This window comes from Saimiri boliviensis, chromosome 1, assembly GCF_048565385.1.
Source record: "Saimiri boliviensis isolate mSaiBol1 chromosome 1, mSaiBol1.pri, whole genome shotgun sequence".
NCBI classification, from domain to species: Eukaryota; Metazoa; Chordata; class Mammalia; order Primates; family Cebidae; genus Saimiri; species Saimiri boliviensis.
In genome coordinates this window covers 236,834,567-236,858,909 of record NC_133449.1, presented here as the reverse complement: position 1 = coordinate 236,858,909, position 24,343 = coordinate 236,834,567, and the positions used below count along the sequence as shown (strand labels likewise).

The 24,343-nt window shown below is 39.5% G+C and overlaps 1 protein-coding gene across 2 annotated transcripts in view; it reads left to right on the top strand.

The window, feature by feature from the left end:
* PTCD2 (pentatricopeptide repeat domain 2) overlaps positions 1–23,970 on the top strand; it is a 45,122-nt gene extending 21,152 nt beyond the window's left edge. For both annotated transcript variants that reach the window (XM_074384901.1, XM_074384910.1), the window contains 6 exons: positions 1,836–1,914; positions 2,317–2,408; positions 4,984–5,097; positions 8,920–8,994; positions 17,198–17,311; positions 22,947–23,970. In XM_074384901.1, coding sequence (XP_074241002.1) covers positions 1,836–1,914; positions 2,317–2,408; positions 4,984–5,097; positions 8,920–8,994; positions 17,198–17,311; positions 22,947–23,171 — 699 coding nt within the window. In that variant the 3' untranslated portion in view covers positions 23,172–23,970. The remainder of the gene's footprint in view (positions 1–1,835; positions 1,915–2,316; positions 2,409–4,983; positions 5,098–8,919; positions 8,995–17,197; positions 17,312–22,946) is intronic.
* The last annotated feature ends 373 nt before the right edge of the window (positions 23,971–24,343 follow it).

Genomic DNA, 24,343 nt, shown 5'->3' with positions numbered 1-24,343 from the left:
CAAAATGTTGAGAAGATGTTGGTCAGAGGATACAAAATTTCAGTTAGATGGAATAAGTTCAAGGGATCTCTCTGTACAACATAGTGACTATAATTAATGACAATGTATTGTATTCTTCAAAATTGCCTAGAGAATAGGTTTTATGTGTTCTCGCTGAGGGAATGTGTTCTCTTTCCGGGTCCACAAGGGGGCATAGTTTTAAGGGCAAGAACTTCCCAGCACCATGCCCCTCTCCCATGCCTCTCCATCCAGGGTAGGAAAGGGTCAAAAGTTAATCACTCCAGTGGAAGTTTAAGGGAACTCTTTTCATTGGCCAGGGAACTTGGAGAAGGTGGGAATGGCCCCCATGTTAAAAGTCCCTGTTTTCTGGGCAGATTTCCTCCCTGGGGTCCCCTTCTGTACTCTTCGTGGAAGCCTTTTTCTCTCTCCTTTTTCTTTTTCTTTACCTAAATAAATCACATTCTGCAAACACTGTTTTGGGGTTCAATATTTACTTTACAAGTGTACCTGCTGTGGTCCCCTCTCTCATTCTTGACGGAGCAGGAGACCAAGAGCCTGGAGCCCACCGGGAAGCAAGTTGAGCACTCTCCTGAACCCCAAAACCCCAACGTCAGCACACAAAAATGAATATGTGAAGCAATGCAAATGTTAATTACCTTGGCTTAGGCATTCTGTAATATATACATATTTTAAACAACATACTGTTTTGGAGGGGTTTCTTGGATACAGGGTCTTGCTCTGTCACCTTAGGTGGAGTGCAGTGGCACTATTATCATAGCTCATTGCAGTCTCCAACTCTTGGGTTCAGGCAATCCTCCCACCTCAGCTTCCCAAGTAGCTAGGACTCCAGCCCTGTGCCACCACACTCAGCTAATCTTTTCAATTTTCATTAATATTTTTAAAGAGATGAGGTCTCGCTGTATTGCCTGGGCTGGTCTCGAACTCTTGGCCTCAAATGATGCACCTCTCCCTCCCAAAGTGCTGGGATTACAGGTGTGAGCCACCACACCTGGCCAAATATATACAATTTTAATTTGTCAATTAAAATAAATAAAATACATACAACTTGGAAAAAATGTTCAAAAGGCAAGTAATCAATTCTGTGTAATCTGTTTGCCAATGAAAGACCATAGTTGTATATGACCCTCCTGCCTTAGTCTTCAAGTGTATTTATAGCTGCCATTTCATGTTAATAGCTGGCACCTAGTGTCCAGGACCACCCCTCCAGGGTTAATTGGCTTGTTTCTTTTCTCCCACGCATGACAGACGACGTTTCCTTCAAGATGTCCTTCATGGTAATTATGAAACCCCGAGATCTCTTGCTTTACCTCTTGCCTCTTGTTCAACATGCCCAGTACCGAAGGCATGACAGCCAAGAGAGTGGACAGCATTTGAACTTTTTTCAAAAATAAAACCTTGGTATATAAAATACATTAGAGAATTCAGAAGGCCACATGAGTAAAGTATACTGAAAAGTAAGGCCTGGATAGATAAGAGACAGTTGGGAGGCCAAGGCAGGTGTATCACCTGAGGTCAGGAGTTCGAGGCCAACATGGTGAAACTCTGTCTCTACTAAAAATACAAAAAAAAAATTAACTGGCAGTGGTGGTGCGTGCCTGTGATTCCAGCTACTTGGGAGGCTGAGGCAATAGAATCGCTTGAACCCAGGAAGCAGAAATTGCAATGAGCCCAGATTGCACCATTGCACTCCAGCCTGGGCCACAGAGAGACTCCGTTTAAAAAAAAAAAAAAAAAAAAAAAAAAAAAAAAGACAGTAAAAGTACCTCCTCAATAGTTTTAACTTTTAACCAAACTGTATTGTTCTTCTGCATTAGCATTTGCAAGGTTTCTTCTCAGACCCCACATCATTCAACATTTTGATGGATATGTTATTTATCAAAGGCAAATATAAAAGTAAGTACTGCAATTTCTATTTGCTGAAAAATTCTGCTATGTTTGCTGGTGTAGGAATTAGGGGGAAAATGAGTCATGCAAAAATGATTCTTATATTCTTGATAAGTGGCTGAATTATGGAGACCTAATGAAGTTTGAAAACACTGCATTGCGTGTCATCACTTAAACTAAATATCCCAGATTTTACTTACGCTAAAATTGTAAAGCAGCTTTTAAAACGTTAGTTCTTCCTTTATGACCTGATAGTTTAACATTCAGTTAATTGCTAAATGACTTTGAGAAATAGCTTTTATTTTGTCAAAATACACTTTTCAGTTGATGGTGCTAAACAGATGAGAGCTTTGAGGGCCAGCAGTAGAGGAACTCTGGCTAACACCGCCATCCACTCTTCACTATTGGCAGGTGCTTTGGAAGTATTGATGGAGATGAAAAACCAAGATGTGAGGTTCACCACAGATACCTATATTCTTGCTTTTGCAATTTGCTACAAACTGGTAAGATTCTTTCCCCTTAACTTTGAGAGCATCGTGGGTAGTCTTTGAGAGAGGGTTTTTTTTTTTCTCTCTTCAAATAAAATTTAGTTCCTCTGAAGTCTGTTTTCCATCTGGTGCAAATGTTTTAATTTTAAATGTATTCATTTTTAGAAAACTCAAGTTAGCCATGTCAGACAGTATTGTCATGGGAAAAGTAATTTTTTCATCTTTTACTCTTCTCTGGTGATTGTGTAGATAGTGAGAACAAGAGGCAATGTGTTGGGTTCAGGTCCTGCTTTAGAGTCATCTCTCATGCTGAACTCCGCTAGATCCATCTTCCCTGTTGTCCCCTTCTGTAGAAATCTTAGCTTCCTTCATTGGTAAACTCAAGGACAACTTTGTCCTCATCTGTGAAGTTTTTTATAATCACCGAAACTGGAAGTGATGTTTTTCACCTCCAGATATCCCTTATTTATGCTATATTTGTATCACTTCCCTGGTACTTTAGACATAGCCTAATGCTGTACTTGGCAGATCCGCGTTCCATTCTACCCACTTGACTGTGAGATCCTTAAGGCTTCTTTGTATCCCACCACGTAACACAGTGCCCGGTATCCAGTTGTTTTTTTAATAAATGTAGGTGACATGAAAATGAACTCTGAGGACAGAGACCATGACTTACAAGTTCTTTTATCAATAGAAAAAGTTAAACGGGCATGGTGCCTATAATCCCAGTTACTTGGGACGCTGAGGCAGGAGAATCACTTTAACCCAGGAGGTGGAGATTGTAGTGAGCCGAGGTCATGCCACTGCATTCAGCCTGGGCAACAAGAGTGAAACTCTGTCCAAAAAAAAAAAGTTATTTTATCATTACTGTACCAGGATTATTTCTTGCCCATAGAAACTATTTCTTCAGTGTTTCGTTTAGTAAATGAATGTTAATTGGAATTGTGAAATGGTCAGTGTTTAACGTATTACTGTTGTCATTCAGACATTGTTAACCTGGCACACAAAACCTCTTTAATACTGAAAACAAAGGAACACCAAGTGAAGTAGAAGAACGTGGGCTGCTGAAAAACACCCATGAAGAGTGTGGCAATACCAGTTTTCCAAAACGGGGGGACAGCTGGGTTATAGTGGAAAGAAAACCAACTGGAAATTGAGAAACTTGGAGTCTAGTTGCAACTTTGGTATTAACTGGCTTATGTAGCTTAGAACTCATCACCTATCTCATTTTACAAAGGAGAGGGTTAGATTTGACCTTTTTTAAAATAAAAGTCCAGACAGTAAATATTTTAAGCTTTGGGGGCCACATATTTCTCTGCCTCATATGATCTCTCTCCTCTCTGTCCCATATTTGTTGTTTTTGTTTTAACAGGCCTTTAAAAATGTTAGTCCTTCTTAGCTTTGGCTACATTTAGCCTGAGGGTCATAGCTTGCTGACCTCTGGATTCAGAAATGCTTTCCATTCATACCATTCTATGATTCTAGGAGGCCAAAAAAAACACACAGCACTAGAGCATCACTTACTCAGCATTGCAATTCCCAGTCTTCCTGTGTTCTACTTAGGGATGCCTCCTTGAGTGTATACTGCAGTGAAGAGAATTTAAATTTTACTTAGAGACTGGGCGAGGTGGCTCATGCCTATAATCCCAGCACTTTGGGAGGCTCAGGTGGGTGGACCAGCTTGGCCAACATGGTGAACCCCGTCTCTACTAAAAATACAAAAATTAGCTAGGTGTGGTGGCACATACCTATAATCCCAGCTACTTTGGAGGCTGAGACAAAAGAATCATTTGAACCCAGGAAGCAGAGGTTGCAGTGAGCCAAGATCATGCCATTGAACTCCAGCATGGGCAACAGAGTGAGACTGTGTCTCAAAAAAAAAGTAAATAAATAAATAAATTCTACTTAGGAAAGACCAGAGGACTTTTCTCCCCTGTGTCATGTCTGAGAATAACTTGTTTCACCCAGTGGAGATGAGTTGAAAAAGTGATCTGGTCAGCTAGTACAAATTCCATGTCAATTCTGGCCCTCTCTCATCCCATTTGGACTTTATTTTGACAAGAGTTGCAACTTGGTCATGACAGATGACCTAGATGCACAGCCAGGCTGCTCTCATAAACCTAATCCCCCGCAGCATGCATAAAGGAAGAGGATTTGGTTTTACCCCTCCTGTCTTTATGTCATTCACATTCTTGGATTTTTACTTAAGGTTTCTATTTTCATGGGATTCTTTTATAATGTAAGTTAAAATTAGTGTTGATGTTTTCAAATATTTGACATATGAATATTTTTAGATTGGAAATTCCCCCAGGAAAAGTTTCCTTGTGTTGTTGAACCTTATTCTGGTAAAAACTGTCCCAATTCAGAAAATTGAAAATGAGCTTTAAAAATAATTTAGATTTGAGCTGCTAACATTTCAGTAGCCTGATCTATTTGCAAATAGTCTCTATATAGGGCTTAATCTTTTAAGTGGCTTGAGGGAGGCTGTAGGAAATCCTTACAAAAGGAAATCTAAGTACTGAGAACTATTAATCATTTTATTGAACTTAAAGGTTTATGACATTAATCGAACAATTCTGTCTCCTCACAGAATAGCCGTGAGTCTTTTAAAATCTGTACTACGTTAAGAGAAGAAGCCCTACTCAAAGGAGAAATTCTCTCCAGGAGAGCATCCTGTTTTGCTGTGGCATTAGCTCTGAATCAGGTAAAGCTTTGGGGTGCGCGTAAGTAATTGGGAATGGCCAGGACTTTACTACTTTCATGTGTCTTTGCTTTTATTTTCTTCCTTCTGACTGTATCATAAAGAAGTAGTACCAATAAAGAGACCAGTGCCCTTGTTGCTATGGAAACCTATAATCTATACATATAACTGCAAAGAATGTCTTCATTTGCAATTGGGAACCTAACATGCATTTCTAAATAGAAGGGTAGAGAAAAGTAATTAAAAGGAAAATTGCAAATCATCAGTTTATGTTGTAACGTTCTCAGAGAACAGTTTAATTTAATGCTTTCCAAAGTTGAATTTGCCTCAGATGAATGAGGTCTGCTGAGTCAGTCCATTGTAGACGTGGGATCCGTCATATATTTCATAGTTATACCCAACTACTACCGTTATTATTGGGGTAAGTCTTTAGTGATCATTTAGCCTCATTCCCCTCAGTGGACAGATGGAGGTAGCAGAGACCCAGAGATAAGAGGGGAGCTCCCTAAGGTCCTGCCTCAGTGATGGACAGAGTTAGTGCTGGAACCCTGGAACGTCCTCTCTTGGAAGAGCCTCTCCTCTGAGATTTCCTGTTCCAAGGCCTAAAAAATATGAAATGCTTTACATGTTAGTAAAAGGAAACTTTATAGCAGAAAAATAATAGCCAAGCCAGGTTATTTTCCTGGCAGGTAAAATATAGCTGGAGAACTCTTATTATTAATTAAAAATCAAAATATGAGAGTGATCCATTTCTATATACTGTTGGGAAGAGTCATTGAAGAACAAAGGCTTAAGAGATTATATACTTACCAGGCCTCCACTGGGTCAAGAACATTTCTTTAACTTCCTAAGTTTCCCTTGGTATCCAGGGGAATTATTTTGTCTTCTTCATCTCTCATGAGGTAAGTGAGGTCTCTTCTAAGGTATGTGTTTTTCTTTCTTTGTGTAGCTCCTGTAGTTTTTCTTTATGTGCAAGTTATACTGTTTGGTGCACAGATACAAGACGTTACCTCACTGTAACGTCATCATTGTAAATCCCTCACTTTAGCATTGTAAAGTGCCTGTCTAGGTCATGTGTTCTGTTTTGCCCTGAATTCAACCTTATCCAACATTAGTATCTCCACCCCTCTTTTGCTTGTATGTTTCTTTGTTTTTATCAGGTGTGCATTTGCCTGACGTACAGCTTTTCCTGTCCCTTATTTTTGCAGTCTTTCTGAATTGTTTTGTTTTAGCTGGGTGTCTTATCTACTACATAAATTTCTATGTTGCTTTGTAATATGATGCTAATCTTTTAATATCTGTTTATATTAATATGACATATATTTGATCTTAGGTCTCATTTGGTGCTTTCTGTTTCGATAACTTTTTCTACCATCTTATGCCATGTGGTTATTTTCTCTAGTTGGTATTTTTGTTCTAGTGGTGACTTAAAAACCATAGTTTTGATTTTCTTAATTCTCTAATTCTTTAATAATACCTGTTAATTCCCTAATATAAGTAATGGTGAAATGAGTATATTCCCTCTGTTTTTTGTCTTATTTTCCTGCTCTCCGTCCACACCCAATTTTAGTTGGTATTTCAGTTTGATAGTGCTCACTTTACTCTTAAATGTACTTGATTTGTCAGTTTTAAGTGATATTTTTTGGGCCACTGGTGATAAAGATAAGGAAATGGGAATGCATTCTCTACCTCTCATGTCTTTCCCTTCGCTTTCTAACTTTTGTTAGTATTAACTTTGCTTCGTGGTCCAAGCATGTAACATTTACACACTGTTTTATAGCCTCACTCCCCACTTGTTGGTCCTATGTGTAGTTAAATAGGTGGTTTGACACTGCTTGTTTTTCCAGTCTTCTCTTTGTTGGCTGAAGTGAGTATTCTGGTAAATTCTTTGGAGGAACAACGTCCCCTGAGTTCTTGGTATTTTAAATTATTTAATTAGCCTGTTGTTTTTGTACTAGAACTACAATTTGGCCAGATTTACAATTTCAAGGTGACAGTGCTTTTCTTGAGGTTTTTTTAGGCATTGCTTTTCTGTCTTCTAGTATGGAATATTGCTGTGGAGAAATCTAAGGCCTATCTGATTTTTTTCCACTTCTGATTGACATGATCTTGTTCATTTTTCTCATTTCTATCTGCTATGTCCACGGAAATGTTTTTCTCTTAGGGTTTCTTCATCAGCCAGTTTTTTTTTTTTTTTTTTTTTTTTTTTGGAGACAGAGTCTCACTCTGTCGCCCAGGCTGGAGTGCAGTGGTGCAGTCTCAGCTTGCTGCAACCTCCGCCTCCTGGATTCAAGTTATTCTCCTGCCTCAGCCTCCCGAGTAGCTGGGATTATAGGCATGCACCCAGCTAAGTTTTGTATTTTAGTAGAGATGGGGTTTCACCATGTTGGCCACACCCAGCTAATTTTTGTATTTTGGAAGAGATGGGATTTCTACTAAACCCATCTGGGTTAGCCAGGCTGGTCTTGAACTCCTGACTTCAAGTGATCTGCCTGCCTCTGCCTCCCAAAGTGCTAGGGTTACAGGCGTGAGTCACTCTGCCGGTTATTTTCTTAATTTTGTTCTACTGTGTTCCTTTTCCCCTTTTAAAAATACAATCTTTATCAGTGTCATGTGGTGGTTCTTTTTTGGCTATTCATCACTGAAAAGTAAGTTTAAGGCCTAGCACAGTGGCTCCTCCCTGTAATCCCAGCACTTTGGGATTGGGGAGGATCACTTGAGTCCAGGAGTTTGAGACCAGCCAAGACAACATAGGGAGACCCTGTCTTTCCAAAACAAAAACAAAAGCTAGTACAGCAGTATGTAGTACGTGCCTGTAGTCCTTGCTGCTCAGGAGATTGAGGCGGAAAATATCTTGTGCCCAGGAGTTTGAGGCTGCAGTGAGCCATGATTACACCACTACACTCCAGTCTGGGTGACAGAGCAAGACGCTGTCTCTAAAAAATAAAAATTCAAAAATAAAAGAAAAATGTAAGTTTCTTTTAGACCTGTCACTTGTAAATTTATGTTGAGACAGAGAGAGCAACAGAAAGGCATACCAGAGCTCTATTATAGACTAGCAGGATTTTTCTTCATATAACCCAGAGTTTTGTCAACAAGTATACACAGGCTTTCTTTCTTTTAAGCCAACAGAAATAGGCACTGAGGAGATTTTTGATGAGCAGTCTCTTCTCTGCCTCTGCTGTCTTAGGAACATACTGCTTCCAGTAAATACGGCTTGTCTGTGGAAACGCTTGACTAGCCTCATCTCTGCCACCACAAGGATCTGCAGAAGTTCTCTTTACTAGTCCTACACTCTGTTCTTTCTCATCATTGTAAACAGGAATTAGATTTTGTACTTCAGGTTGTGTCCTTCCTTTGAGAGCTGTCCTGTTGTGGGTTCTTTCTGAGATACAGAGCACGGTCCACCTCGGACTGCTTTCCCCTGAACTCGGCCAGCCTCCATCTCGTGTTTCCAGCAGTGTTTCCAACTCTGCTGTAGTTGAGGTTTCTATGTTCTAATTTCCTATGTTAAAGATAGGCTTTTCACTTTGTTCCTCATTCCTATTTTTTTAGAAGCTGATTCCAGTAGGAAAAGGGGAAATGCCAACTTTATGCCTGCATCTTAAAAACGGGACTCAGGCAGGTTGTTAAAACATTCAACAATATGCTATTGGAGGGAGCATTTTATGGAATGTTTAGTTTTAATTTCCAAAACATTTTTTCCTTGTGGACTTCAAAACCCTGGGGTCACTTTAATAGGAATATACCGCCTTCTCTAAGTAATCTTTTACAAGAACATTAGTTCATCTGATATAGGATATGATTTGTTTCTCTTCCTTCTAGAATGAGGTGGCAAAAGCGATGTCCATTTTTTCTCAAATCATGAATCCAGAAAGCGTAGCCTGCACTAATTTAAATGTAAGTGACTTCTTTATGGTATAAGGTAAGCCTTGAAATGTATACATGTATTATAATAAAATGATGCCTAAAGTTTTGGCTGTGTACAGTGACTTATCTCCCAAGGTTTTTATTCAATTCAAATCAGCAGTCATTTATTGAATTCTTCTCTGTGAAAATTACAGTATCATCCTTGTAAGAAGAGTCAACACAGCTGTTGCTTCCAGGATTTTGTAAACAGGTAGGAGGGTGGTAGATATGCTCACATATAAGACATGGCTAGATGCTGAAGACATGAAACATGGCTAAGAAAGCTGTAGATGTAGAGAGGAGAAGGGAATGGAGACATATCCTCCAGGCTGTTTACTGAGCCTTGAAAGAAACCTGTGTGCTAACTGCATCTTATTGGTGGTCCCTAACTCATGGCAATGTTGCAGTTAATGAGCTTATATACCTATGGTACACAAAATAGTGCCTGACATGTGGTAAGCATTCAATAAATGTTATCTATTGGTATTCTTACTATGTTGCCAATATGCCCGTGGCCGCCTTCCCCATTAACTTCTCTGGGCCACCAGGGTCACTTATTTGGGGCCTTGTGGTCTGGATCAGCAAGCGGCTGCACACATATCACCAAGACATGCAAAACCTTAATCCCTGAAACTAAAAGCAAAGGGAAAAAATTATCACAGATTCAGAAGATTATAATAATAAATAAAGTTTGAGGCGTATTACCACTCCCAGAGTTTGAGCAGTGAGTCACAAAACCTTCCTGGACCAATTAAAAAAGACTGTCTTGTCATTAAGACCATTGAGACTCCTTGCATACTGTGACTACTTATGTGTGGGGAGTTGCAAAAGAAAAAACTTTCAGGAGCTTATAGTTTTCTGAAACAGTCAAAAGGTTGAGAGGAAGAAAACATTTTAAGAAGGATAGAAATGTGTAAACATTAGCATGACACAAACTAGGATAACAGATCACAGTAATTAATTGAGTATTCTAAGATGAGTAGATGAAGAGGATCAGGGGGATCAGGGGTGGCTGGCAGGAGCAACGTGAGGGGCCTTTAGGGAGGGTACAGCAGCTTTTACATGAGAGAAAGTTCAGTCCGAGGAACCAGAAAGATGGAAACAGTGACAACAGAGAATTTGAAAAAATGAAATGAGTTTGGAATGGAAGAAACAAAGTACTAGAAAAATATTGACCAAGACTTTTCAGTTCCAAAGGGCATGAGCTTGGAGGGCATGAACTCAAGTATATACACCTGGTAAAGGATTTGATATGAACTGATGAATGCCATAAGCAAGCAGGGAAGTAAGAGGGCTCAGAAACGAGTTTGTAAGGCATTAATGGTGAGGCAGAGGAAGCACCATTAAAGACAGGAAAGGACTCATAGCCGTGTAGAAATCCAAATGGCTGAGAGCTGTCCCTGTGTTAGGCTGCTGCAGGTAGCTCCTGTTCATCCTGGGGGCCGAAGCAGAAACTGTAGGTTTGAGCAGGTGGATCAGCCTGCAAAGCTCACAGGCTAAAGCAGGTCCGAGAGGCCGAGGTTGGCAAAGGTCCAGAGTCCAGAAGGTCAGGTCATTTGAGCAAGTGATACTAGTAAGCTAAACAGACTGGGAATCCTGGTCTTCCAACAGGCACAGTACATCTTTGACTTCTCTGCTTCCCATTGGATATGGACAGCTCTGATATTCCAGTAACTGGTTCTGAGAGAGACAGTGGCCTTCAGAGGTCCCATCTATCATAATGTGACAGGGTAGAACTGCTGGGATTAGCAAGATGCTCTTCCACTAAAGCTAAAGCTATTCAAGTCTCTTATAACATCAGGTAGGAAAGAAAGACAGGAGAAACTGGGGAGAAGTGTTTTACGTGGATCATTGGTCACTTTTCCTAGAGTTGAAGCAAGGTTAAGGATTTCAATAAGCATTAGTAGTAAGAAGTCAAACAGTGAGGTAAGCAGAGTTTTAATTTAATTTATTGAAGGTATCATGCTGGGTACTTTATATTTGTTATACAACAAAAGTTCTATCAAAACAATTTTTCTCCACATTATAGCTGTGGAAAATGAAGATTCAAGAGTAAATAAATTACCTTAGTTCTCCCAGCTAATTAAATAGCAGTGTCAGGGTTTTAACACCAACAACTCTGACTGCAAAATTTAGGGTTTCCTCACCACTCCAGACCTACAGAGATAAAAAGGGTGTGTCTCTTTTATCCAGGACTGGGACTAGCGGCTCCTCGTGAATAAAAAGAACACAAGACTGGATGTCAAAAAACACGATCCCACTAGTGCATATAATCCACCTCTGAATTTAGATTTATCATCTCCTCCCATCCTGGCCTATCTCTCACAGTTATAAGAATCTGTGCATGGGCTGGGTGCGGTGGCTCATGCTCCCAAATCCCAGCACTTTGGGACGCTGAGGTGTGCCGATCATTTGAAGTCAGGAGTTCAAGATCAGCCTGGCCAACATGGTGAATGAAACCCCATCTCTACGAAAAATATGAAAATTAGCTGAACGTGGTGGTGCATGCCTGTAATCCCAGCTAACTTGGGAGGCTGAAGCAGGAGGATTGCTTGAACCTGGGAGGCAGAGGTTGCTGTGAGTGGAGATTGTACCATTGCATTCCAGCCTGGGCAACAGAGAAAGGCTTTGTCTCCAGTAACAACAGAAAGAATCTATTAATGTTTTTTTTTTTTTTTTTTTTTCCCAATGAGAAGGTCCTTTGGTGGAGTTAAACATGAGCCTGCTGAGCATGAGGCTGTCCATTCCCAGTAGGAAGAGCAATGCAGGGCATGGTGGAGAAAGCATATGCGCGCCCACCAGGCAGCTGGAACAGCTCCTTTCCGCTGAAGGCTAGAAAGGAAAGTCAGCCTATGGATGCAGTTGGGATGGGCGTGTTTCAGGCAAGGACTCCATAGGAAACCTTGAAGAGATACTAAGTATGAATCATCCTCTCTGAACTGTATCACAGAATTACCCACTGTCAAGAAACTTAAAGATAGTTTCAGTGTTTAAAAATTCTCAGGAAATTCTTTCAAATGTTCAACTGAAATTTCTCATGTTGTAATATAAGCCTATGTCATCTTCCTCAGAGTTGATGAAAATTATATGGTTGCCGGGCGCGGTGGCTCAAGCCTGTAATCCCAGCACTTTGGGAGGCCGAGGCGGGTGGATCACAAGGTCGAGAGATCGAGACCAACCTGGTCAACATGGTGAAACCCCGTCTCTACTAAAAAATACAAAAAAAAAATTAGCTGGGCATGGTGGCGCGTGCCTATAATCCCAGCTACTCAGGAGGCTGAGGCAGGAGAATTGCCTGAACCCAGGAGGCGGAGGTTGCGGTGAGCCGAGATCGCGCCATTGCACTCCAGCCTGGGTAACAAGAGCAAAACTCTGTCTAAAAAAAAAAAAAAAAAAAAAAAAGAAAATTATTTGGTTGCCATTCTCAAGTTAGTAATTTTTTCAGATTCTAGGTCTCTGTTAATAGAGAACATTTTTTAAAAATTACTGCATGGCTGGGCGCAGTGGCTCATTCCTGTAATCCCAGCACTTTGGGAGGCCAAGGCAGGTGGATCATGAGGTCAGGAGATCAAGACCAACTTGGCTAACACAGTAAAACCCTATCTCTACCAAAAATACAAAAAATTAGTCAGGCATGGTGGCATACGCCTATAGTCCCAGCTACTCAGAGACTGAGGCAGGAGAATCACTTGAACCCAGGAGGCAGAGGTTGCAGTGAGCAGAAATTGTGCCGCTTCACTCCAGCCTGGGCCACAGAGCAAGACTCTGTCTCAAAAAAAAAAAAAAAAAAAAAGACCGCATGGACCTTATCTTCTTCTCTAAGACTAACTCATCTACTTGAAATTCTTAAAGACAGCTTGTTAATTATTGAGAGGTGGAAACTGACAAGCTGAGTAGAGTCTGGTTAGTCAGTATTCACAGAAATAAATGAAACTTTTTTCTGATTAACTTTAAAAATTAATGCCGTATGCTAAAATTTTTTGCTAATGTCAGTTGAAATTTGAACTTAATTTTCTCCCTAACTTGTTATATTAAATTGCTCCTGTTCCCAGTGTGACCCAGAGGGCCCAGTTTGCTGTTTTCCCAGCCAATACTTAATACATACTGCATTGGTGTAACAGATCTCATCAAAACACATGTATGTTGACTCTACCTTTTCAGTCTGAATTGAAACCTCTCAGTCTCAAACACAGATCCTCTTTAGCAATGCTGCTTCACATCAAAGGATTAATTACTACTTCCAAATATGTCTGAAAGTAGCAGAGACCAATGCAGGGTAACTGTCCACTGATTCTATTTGATTTTTAATCATTTCTCTATAAAACCTGGCATGTCTCCAATTGGAGATCCATTTAGGAATTGAATTTACCTTGCAAGGAAACTGACAAGTGGTTTTGCTGCTTTTATCATTTATTTTTTAATACAGGTGACTGTCTTAATGCCCCTTTCTTCTACCCACTTAGGTCACCCTAAAGTTCTAACTTATGCTAGGAAGTCTGGAGTGCACAGGGAGGAAAGGAGACAGGACTCATTTCTCACAAATTTCCTCATGGCAGGGTCTTACTCATATGTGTAAGTTAAGAATTGCATTTGTTTAGGAGCAATGCAATATAGACTCCAAAAATAAAAATAAAAGCTTATACAAATTAGACCCTTTATTTTCTTCCATGTAGAAAAGCAGTCTGGTCAGTCCACGCCTGATACGGCATTCCATGATGTCATTAGGAACCCAGCCTCTTTATATATTTCTACTGTACTATCTTTACATGTGACTTCCATTAATTACATCCCTAGTCCAGCAAGAAGTAGGAAAAATGGGAGTGGACCAAGAAGTTCATCCCTTTTAAAGATACCTTCTCAAATGTCTTCATCCAACAACTTATATTGATGGTGTTATTGGCCATAACTTAATCCCATGACCACGTCTAATCGCAAAGAACCCTGAGAAATAGACTTTGAGTTTCATACATGAAAGAGTCTTAAAGTTAGGGAGTCCTGTTATCAAAAAAGGAGGAGAGAATGGATATTGGTTAGAAAACTGGCAGCCTCTACCACACTATGATATTCTTCAAGTATAGCAAAAGTAAACCGAAAATAAAAGAAATAAGAAATGTAAAGTTCTGCATGCTCAGAGCTTCTGTTCCCTTTTTTGTTCAAAGGTATCTAGTAAGTTATTTCCTGAGGCCTCAGAAAATCAAAGAGGCAGGAAGCACGTGTTCTTTAAATAGTTTTTCTTACGAAAATTTCCCGTTGCTTACTAACTGAATTTCCCTAGTCTTTTGTTTGAAATCTGTAAGATTAAGGCAATGTGCTGCACTCTACTTTCGTTTTCTTTAGCTGCACCCTGAGACTGGTTTGAGATAAACCCCTGGCTTTAAACTTTCTCTTTGCCTTTTCAGTGACTGCCTCATATACATTGTCCTTCACCAGTGTATTTTAAGGTAGTGAGCCTTATTCTTGAAATCCCTACTGAATCAGAGATAGTTGCTGGAGGGAGGAAGAGAAGTTGGGAAAACTTAGGAAGAAATATTGAAATCTTCCAGGGAGCACATCATTTCTAGCAGAGGGCTCTAGATGGTTTATTTTTGTAAATTGCTGGGGGAGCCAAGCACCCCTTCTTGTTTATTGTTACTTAGAATTGGCTGGGTGCCTTGTACTGGAAGCATAGCATTGCATTGGACAAGGTAGACTTGTCTTTGCCTTTGGGAGGACACCACCATCAACCAAATTGGGATTGGTTTTTATTAACAAGGGTGCTAAGAACTGTGAAGGGTCAGAGATTTTATCCCACTTGGAAGCTAATGAGTTAGCCTGCCCTACTTTCATGAATGCTAGTGGAGTATACAAGACACTGAGAAATAAAGGACAGATTATTATATAGCAGACACCAGGATATGCATGTTTCCCGAGCCCCAGGTCCTGCTGGGAGACATGAAGAGTTCTATGTGCCTCTTGCACATAGGAAGTTGCTTTTAAGAGAAGAACCTTGAGCTTAGGTAACCCAAATCTCTCATAGTGGCCAGTAAGCATGCCTTTAACTTTGCTTTGGATACGACACTGTGTCTGTTGTATACAAATATCCTTAAAAAGATAGTCTGGAATAAAAGCAGTGCTTTTGCTCTCAAGGCATGCAGAAATTTGAGAGACTCCATGGAGAGTTGTCTCCCAAAAAAGGTGTGCTCATGATTTTGCCTGGGCTTTAGAACACTGCATTTAAATTGAGTTCTTTGTATTTCATCTACCTGGGATCATTTCTATTCTCTTCAGAACCAAAGACAACCCTGCATCCTGATAAATTATTCAAGTATAAAATATTACCAAACAGAATGGTGAGAAAACATAGCTGGTTTAATATAAAAAAGGTAAATCTCTTCCAGGAAAACTACCTTTTGTAAGGATCAAGAGCCTTAAAAACATCTCTATGCTTTGACTTAGTAATTTCACTTCTGGGAATCAAGTCTCTAAGATATTACCAGTTTTAAAAAATGCAAATATACACATTGGTCAGTATAATAAAGTATGGTATATTTCCATGATGAATTGCTATACATGTGTGAAAAATAAGATTTCTTTTTTCTAATATTAATGCTATGAGGAAATAAATGTCTATTGTGTGGTAATTGACCAAAAGTAGGATCAAATTTTGGGGATAAGTTAATATATTTGGAAGATTTATACATCAAATTATAAACTGGATGTAACATTGGTTGGTGAATTCTCATTCTCACTTTCTTTAAACTTTTTCTTGAATTATACTAGTGAATATTGGCAACTGGGGGGAAACGTGTTCTTTTTTCTTGTGTTAATTGTACCTATCTGGTGGAAGATAGGTAGTAGTAGCATTTTGAAAGCACAACTACAGTACCCAGTTTTGAAAGTTGCTTAATAGATAGTGTAAATAGGAGTGCCTCATTAAAAGTTCAGCCAGTTTCCACTCTATGCCTGCAGTAGCCTGTGTGCCTACAACTTCCTAATGACAAAAAACGTTGAAGGTGGCCAGACGTGGTGGCTCACACCTATAATAACAACATTTTGGCAGGCAGAGGCAGGTGGATCACCAGGTCAAGAGATTGAGACCATCCTGGTCAACATGGTGAAACCCCATCTCTACTAAAAATACAAAAATTAGCTGGGCATGGTGGTGCACCCCTGTAGTCCCAGCTACTCGGGAGGCTGAGGCAGGAGAATTGCTCGAACCCAGGAGGCGGAGGTTGCGATGAGCCAAGATTGTGCCATTGTACTCCAGCCTGGGTAAAAAGAGAAAAACTCTGTCTCAGGGAAAAAAAAGTTGAAGGTACCATTTCTCCCTAGCCAGTTCTGGTTGTCCATTTTTACACTGCTATAAAGAAGTACCAGAGACTGGGTAATTTATAAAGGAAAGGGATTTAATCGACTCACAGTATCATGTGTCTGGAGAGGCCTCAGGAAACATCATCATGGGGGAAGGCAAAGGAGAAGCAAATTATCTTCTTCACAAGGTGGCAGGAGAGGGAGAGAGCAAGGGCAGCTGCCACTTAGGAGATCATCAGATCTCATGAGAACACACTCACTACCATGAGAACAGCATGGGGGAAACTGCCCCATGAGCCAGTCACCTCCCATCAGGTCCCTCACCCAACACCTGGGGATTACCATTTAAGATGAAATTTGGGTGGCAAAAGCCAAACCATGTCACTAGTTTTATGAGATTGTCTGATTGTCATATCCTGTGAATCTGGAGGATATAGAGAGGAGGAAACCAATATTTTTGTTCATTGAGTACCTTCTGTATACTGGTATTTTATTTAATGTTCATAAAACCTAAGATATGAGATCTAAACCTACTTTCCCCATTTTACAAATGAAGGCACTGAAATTGAGAGATTACATACATGGTCCAGAGTCACTTAGCTAGTACTTGCCAGTATCTAGATTTCAGCCCAACTATCCAGACACCAAAATCTCTGCTCTCTCCATTGTTACCCTTAAACAAATTTTGAAGTTATATTGTTGTGACTAACTATTGGAAAGCACATTTTGGCTGGTGGGTTTACATTTAGCGCACATTTTTTTAACTTGTGCAAGCAAATAAATTACGAAGTAGGATCAAAGCAGGGTGGGTACCTGTAAATGCAGGCTTATCTAACCAGGTACATTTCTTAGCATTGAGACAGTAACTTCATTTTGGTTTTGCTTGTGTCTTCTTAATATTCAGATTATACTCCATATCCAGTTAAATATGTTGGAAAACGTGATAGAGACACTAAAAAATGCTACAGAAGGAAATTTATCAAAATATGTGAAGAGACAGATGTTCTCAGACGAAGTGGTGAGTATGCAAGTGCTGCAGAAATCATTTAAAAGTGAAAGGGCACTCTTAAAAAATGCCCACTAATTTCTCAATTCTAAAGCTTACCTTAAAGAGATTGCCAAATATGGCAACTTCTCTGTTCCTGTTTTAAGACATCCATGTCTATATGCAAAGATTTTTTTTTTTTTCCCAACAGAATATATTCTTTGAAATTATAGGAGACTTTTCCTTTTACCTTCTTTTTTTCACACTGTATTCATGGGCCCTGGCTCACTCATTTTCTTCTAGATGCCAATTTTACACCTTTTTTCTTTTCCCTCAAGCCTTCAAAACCTTTTCCTCACTTCTCACTCTCAGCTGATCACCTTATTTCTTGTTTCATGGAGAAAATATAAGTAATCAGAAGAGAATGACTGCTCCATTGACAGCCTCTGGCCCCTTGCCCTGTTTACCCATGATGACTATGGATGCACCGCTCACGCCAGCCTCTCCAGTTGTGCGCTAGAGCTCATCCCCTCTCACCCGCTCCACAGCGTCAGTCCAGAAGTTGACTCACTCTTTTGGGCATCATCAATATCCCCTTCTCTGTGGGTCATTCTTGTCAGCAAACATTAGGATGTAGTATCTCTCATCTTAAATAAGAAAAAGAGTCTCCTGTACAAATGAAAAGACAGATCATGTGTTTAGATAAGAAGACCTAGCCTCATGAAAACTTTTTTTGAAGTTACTTTGATAGTGTAACATGAAAATATCACTTTTTTTTTTTTTTGTAGTTAAAGGTTGGTTGAAAAAACAAGATTATCTAGAAAAACCCTGTGAAAGGGGCAGTAAGCGTTGCTAGATCTAGCAGATATCAAAGCATGTTAAAGTTTCTGTAATTCAAACTGTAGCTTAGGTCACGAATAGGGCAGCTAATGGGACAGAATAGAAAGTCCAGATACAGACCAAATCACAGATACAAATTTAGTGTAACATAAAGGCAAAGGCAAGCATCTGAAATCAATCTAAATGGATAGACTGGTAAGGAGTACTAGGGTAAGTAGAGAGCCAATAGAAAAAGATACACTTGTATATGTTTTTATACCACAAACCAGGATACATTCCAAATGGATGAGAATTTAAATTTTTTAATTGAAACATACAAGTAGGAGATATAAACATTAATGGATTCTTTAATGTCCTGGGAGTGGAAAAACTTATCTTTAAATCAAAATCCAAATCAATTAAAGAAGTGATAAATTTGACTACATAAAAATGTTCAAACCTTTTTTTCGTGTGGCAAAAACTCCATAAGCAAAGTCAAGAGGTAAATAACAAACTAGAAGAAAGTACTTTCAGTTTTTAATCATACTGACAAAAGGATAACTAGCCCTAATATTTAAAGAGCTCTTTTTGAGGCCGTTGCAGTGGCTCACACCCGTAATCCCAGCACTTTGGGAGGCCGAGGTAGGTGGATCACAAGATCAGGGAGACCATTGCAGCCAACACGGTGAAACCCCGTCTCTACTAAAAATACAAAAATTAGCCGGGCGTGGTGGCGCGTGCCTGCAGTCCCAGCTACCTGTGAGGCTGAGGCAGGAGAATTACTTAAACCCAGGAGCTGAGATCATGCCACTGCAGCCTAGCAACAGAGTGAGACTGTCTCCAAAAAAAAAAAAAAAAAGAACTCTTTTTGAAAATTGTGAGAAAAGAGCCAACAACGCTAAAGAAAAATGGGTAAGAGATGTGGACAGAACTTACTAAAAATGAACTGTGAATGACCCTTAAACATTTGGAAAGATTCTCTTGCCCATATCAAGAGAAATGCAAAATAAAACTATGATCTTTCTCATGAGTAGAAATCTGCCAGTTTGCCAGCCTGTTTGGTTGGTGAGGCTCTGAGGAAATGGGCACTATCGTCCGATGCTGCTAGAGGGAAAACAGATTGGTATACCCTGTGCAGAGGCATTTGGCAGTATCTCACAAAACTACAAATAATTTCACCCCTTGACTCAATCGTCCTACTTGGAATATATTCCAAAAATATACCAGCAAATACAAGGAAGTTGTATGTACAAGGCTATCTGTTGCCGGCCGATTTGTAATAATAGTAGACTGGAAAAAAGCCCAAATTTCCATCAGTAATGGACTAGTTGTACAAATTAGGGTCTGTTCGTACAAAGGACTGCTATGTAACCCGAAGGAAGTGAGGAACAGCTACATCATATACTGCTATGGATCACCATTTATATGGATCACTTAAATTTTTTTTTTTTTTGAGATGGAGTTTCACTCTTGTTACCCAGACTGGAGTGCAATGGCACAATCTCAGCTCACTGCAACCTCCGCTTCCTGGGTTCAGGCAATTCTCCTGCCTCAGCCTCCTGAGTAGCTGAGATTACAGGCATGTGCCACCATGCCCAGCTAATTTTTTGTATTTAAGTGACAAAAGCAAGATGCAAATGGGTGTGTGTGGTTTGCCTTAAGAAAGCGATACCATATATTTATATATATATTTAGGATTTTGAAAAACACTATGGATGAAAAACCCAAAATTTAAGTGGTTATGTTGACTTCTTTTTCAGATCATTTTTTGTATAGAAACACTGCTGATTTTTGTATGTTCATTTTGTAACCTGCAGCTTTACTGAATTGATTTATCAGTTCTAAAGGTTTTTTAGTTGTCTTTAGGAACTACAGTTAATTGTAATGCATATTTCAAAAATACCAAAGGAGTAGATTTTTAATGTTTCACTGCAGAAAAAGATACATTGTAGGTGATGGATATGTTCATTAACTTGATTGAATCTTTCTGTAATGTACACATAGACTGAAACATCACATTGAACTTTATAAATATACACAATTGATGACAATTATAATTTGACAAATTATTTTTTTAATTTAATTTTTAAAAATTAAAAAATTTTAAAAGAGAAAGGAAAGTGAAGGTGAAGGATAGAAGCATGATTTCTCTGAATGTACCTTGTTTGTATATTTAACCTAGGAACCATGTAAATGCTTTTCAGAACTTTAAAGCAGAGTTAAATAAAAATGAAGAGAAAAAGTAATTCCTAAAAATGGAGCGTGAAATGAAACAAATGAACCCATGTGTCACGTTGATGGCTTAAGTACACAAATTGGAATTATTGTAGGTCATTTGAAATATAGTAATTTGTACCTCTCTCATAGCATAATACTTAAGGTGAAAAAAAGAAGTGTAAAGAAATTGTACATTATGACAGTGATCATATTGTTAATAATAACACTGATAGTGTCATTTTGATCAACCAAGTGGCCTGTTGGTTGGTACTCCTTTTCTTCCTCATTTCTCCTGCCTCTCCTTTTTATAGTTAGGTCCAGGCTGACGGCTGAGATGGCAGGCTTGGCATTAAAGGGCAGTGGCTGCTTCCTCCTCCTGCCACACTGTCGCCTTCCCAGCCCTGTGACATTTCCTCACTTCCACCCAAAGGCTTCTTCCTGCTGATAAAGGGAACTTGTCAGGAAAATGACTAACTGAATATGACTGATTTCAAGCTTCTTTATATTTGTGGTCTTAGCTCTGTTTAGGTTGTGACCCACCCAACCCTTTTGGAGTAACTTTAGAAAAGTAGGGAAAGTGGAAGCATGAACAGATTTTAAAGTGCATAGTCGTGTGTATGCATACATGTGAAATACTCATACAACTTCCATTTTCTCAGCAGCATTGATGTTAACAATCTTTCCTTAGACCTGATCCATTAATACATTGTCACCATTTGTATGGCTGAAGCACCCAAACAAACTTCATATTGCAAAATACTCATATAAGACTGTTTTACTTAGAAAATGAACCCTCTAGTTCAGTATCTTCTCTCTGGTTACTGGGGGACACTCAAGGAACTGCTTGATGAGAAATGGATTGATTCATATAACTCCAGTAGCTTTTGAGCTAGTTCTAAATATATATGTGTGAGATTGCAAATGCAGTCTTATATTGTAAAAGTCTGCATTTTACAAATGTTGCATTTAATGTTTATGCCAACAGTTACTTAAAATGTGTTATGTATGGAGATGAGACTATAAACTACCATAGGTGCTATTATACCATCACAGGACTATCGAAAAGAATTGTTGATTTATTTCTGTAGTTATGTAACAGAACTATTACAGTTTTTAGATCAAAATGATCTCCAGCTTGGCATGTTTGTTGTGCTGCTTTTAGAAGCCATACGCTGCACATTAAGTCATTTTCACCTTGAACGTGAGGACTAAACAAGCTGTTCTTTTTTAAGAACATTAAGAAGTGCTTAAGCTGCTTGTCTGCAGGTATGGTTGGGAGCCCTGTCTGAAAGGAAGATGTGCAGGTGCAAACAGTGTTACAAATTTAGAAAAGGGCCAGAGGATTTGTTAGGAAGCTTGATCCCAATTAAATTCCGTCAAGAAATGTGTTTAGATTATACCCTTGATAAGGATTGAACGAAGTAAAATATTGATTTTATTCAGAAAGTAGCTTCACATTCTCCATTCTAGTTCACCCATTTTGGGGGTTAAATACCATTCATATACTTGTGATTCTAGTATGTATGTCTCTAGTCTAGACCTCTCCTTCATGCCCCAGATTTGTATATCTAACAGTCTTCTAGACATACCCATTTAGATGTTTCACAGCTATCTCAATCAGGTCCAAATACAGCTCTTGATGTTCCCTTCCAAATCTCACCCTCCCTGTTCTGTGTCTCAGGAAATGGTAGCACCCATCATCCAGTTACTAAAGCCCCAGTTGAGAAGGTAACTTTGACTCCTCCCTTTCCTTCACCCGTTCAAAAATAAGTCCTTTCAGTGTAACCTCCAAAATGTACCTCCCAAACATGCATTTCTCCATCTTTTCTGTACCTTTCCCAATCTTAAGCCACCACCCTTTCTTATCTGGGCTATGGTATGGGCCTCCAGAAGAGTCTCCACATTTCTGTACATGCCAATCCATTATGCAACTTTTTCAATGTAAATGAAATCTTGTCCCACTTTAGATGCTTTGATGGCTTTTTTAGAATAAATTTCAAAAAGCTTCTTGTGGGATATATATAAAGTCCCATGTAATTTGGCCCTGCCTCCTCCTGCTCTAATCATTACATTGAACAAAGTTGATTCTGCTGGTATATGACCTCCTTTAGTTGGTGTGTTTCATTATATAAATGTGTTATTTGAACCCTCCTTTATATTAGGTATGATTTTCAAATACTAATTTTGAATTTTGTGTGTAGCTTTTGTAATCTCTCATAGTAATACTTCTGTGTTCCCCAATTCACTGGTTTTCACTATTTTAGCTGTATACCATATATATATATTTTTTGAGATAGACTCTCCTCTGTCACCCAGGCTAGAGTATAGTGGCACAATCACGACTCACTGCAGCCTCTGTCTCTTGTGCTCAAGTGATCTTCCACCACACCAACTAATTTTTTAAATTTTTTTTGTACAAAGTCTCACTGTGTTACATAGGCTGGCCTAGAAATCCTGTGCTCAAGCGACCCTCCCACCTCAGCCTCCAAAATTGCTGGGATTACAGGCATGAGCCACTGGATCTGGCCTACCATACATTTTTGTTCATTTCCATTACTTTTTCTTAGAGTTATAGTAAGAACAAGGAATAAAACTTGAAGAGATATAGTGATCTGTTCTTGCTTTTTTCCAGCTGGCCAAAGTGAGGGAAAAAGTGAAGGATGTGCCTGCCCTTGTGGACAAATTTGATGAGCTCTATGGGAAGCTGCACTTCAGTGGCCAAGTCACCACTTATTCTTTGGATGCTGTGCTCTGCCACGTCCCAGCAGGCAGGAAGTCCCACATGTTTCTATTAAACAAGAGGACGGTCAGCCATCGCACCCTCCAGCCACTTAGCCAGTCCCTGTTGGCTGAGTAACCCTGGTTTCAGTTCATCTGTGGATCTGAAGGGCCTGCTTCTAGTGAGTTATCGCCTTTCCTAAGAAGCCAGGCATTGCACTTCAGCAGACACTGTGCTGACACTTGGTCTCCTCCTGAAATTCCCAAGTTCACTGAATGGTGGCATGCCAATCTCTGAGAAGTTATATTGCACCGCTGTGAAGGTCTAGATGCAAGCGTGGCTCCCTCAGAAAGGCGCTTCCCTTGTGCACTGCTGAGAATTCTTGAAGGAACATGGTCAGTCTCTAGTCCAGCTTCCGGCACCAGAGTGTAACCCAGTAAGCACCATTAGGAATTAATTTCACGACAAGTGTGGTCAACTCTGATTTTCAAGGGAGTAGTTACTTGCAGATTACATCCTTGCTGAATTCAGGAGGTCTGAAACCCTATTCTACCATGTTAGAAAACAGCCCAGGATTTTCTCATTGCTCTGCCATCATATATGTCTATGACTTGAGCCCTCATTTTTTCATCTGCAAAACAATAATGCCTATGTGTATTTGCATACAGATTTGAAATCTACATTCAAGTTTCAGTAGGATCAGATTTTTTCAAAAATAAATAAGGTTCATAAGCAAACTTGATGGGATTGTGGTGGGTCTGTCTTTTCAGCAGCACAAGCAAAACCAGAATTTAGCCTTTAGAACTGCTAAGCTAAATATAAATGATTACTGTTTTGATCATGGGCAAGCCATGTGCTTTTCAAAATAAGTGCCACTAAAAGCCACATAATGCTTAGGTTACTATGTGGATAATAAATAGTCCTACAGTTTATCTTATATGTTAATGATTTTTCTCTCTTGAATGCAATATTAAAAAATATGTAGCATGGGAGCAGTTCAAAGCTGCTTCATACTTATGATGGTCTGAAATACAGTATGTGCTGAATTTTACTTTACCTGGTCACCAGTGAGCAGAAAATACACGGTGACTGCACCTCACTTGCTCCTTGTGTTTCAGAGAGCCCAGAGGGTTGCTGCAGACTCCATTGCCACCTCCAAAACTAAGACTGTTCACTTGATGGTTGTTCTGAGGCAAGGATTATAGAGTCAGAAATTGTAGACTAGGAGGAGTCTTCTGAGTCTCCTAATTACTGCCTTCATCTTTCAGGTTAAGGAAATGATCCATTCAAGACAGCCCCAATATCACCTA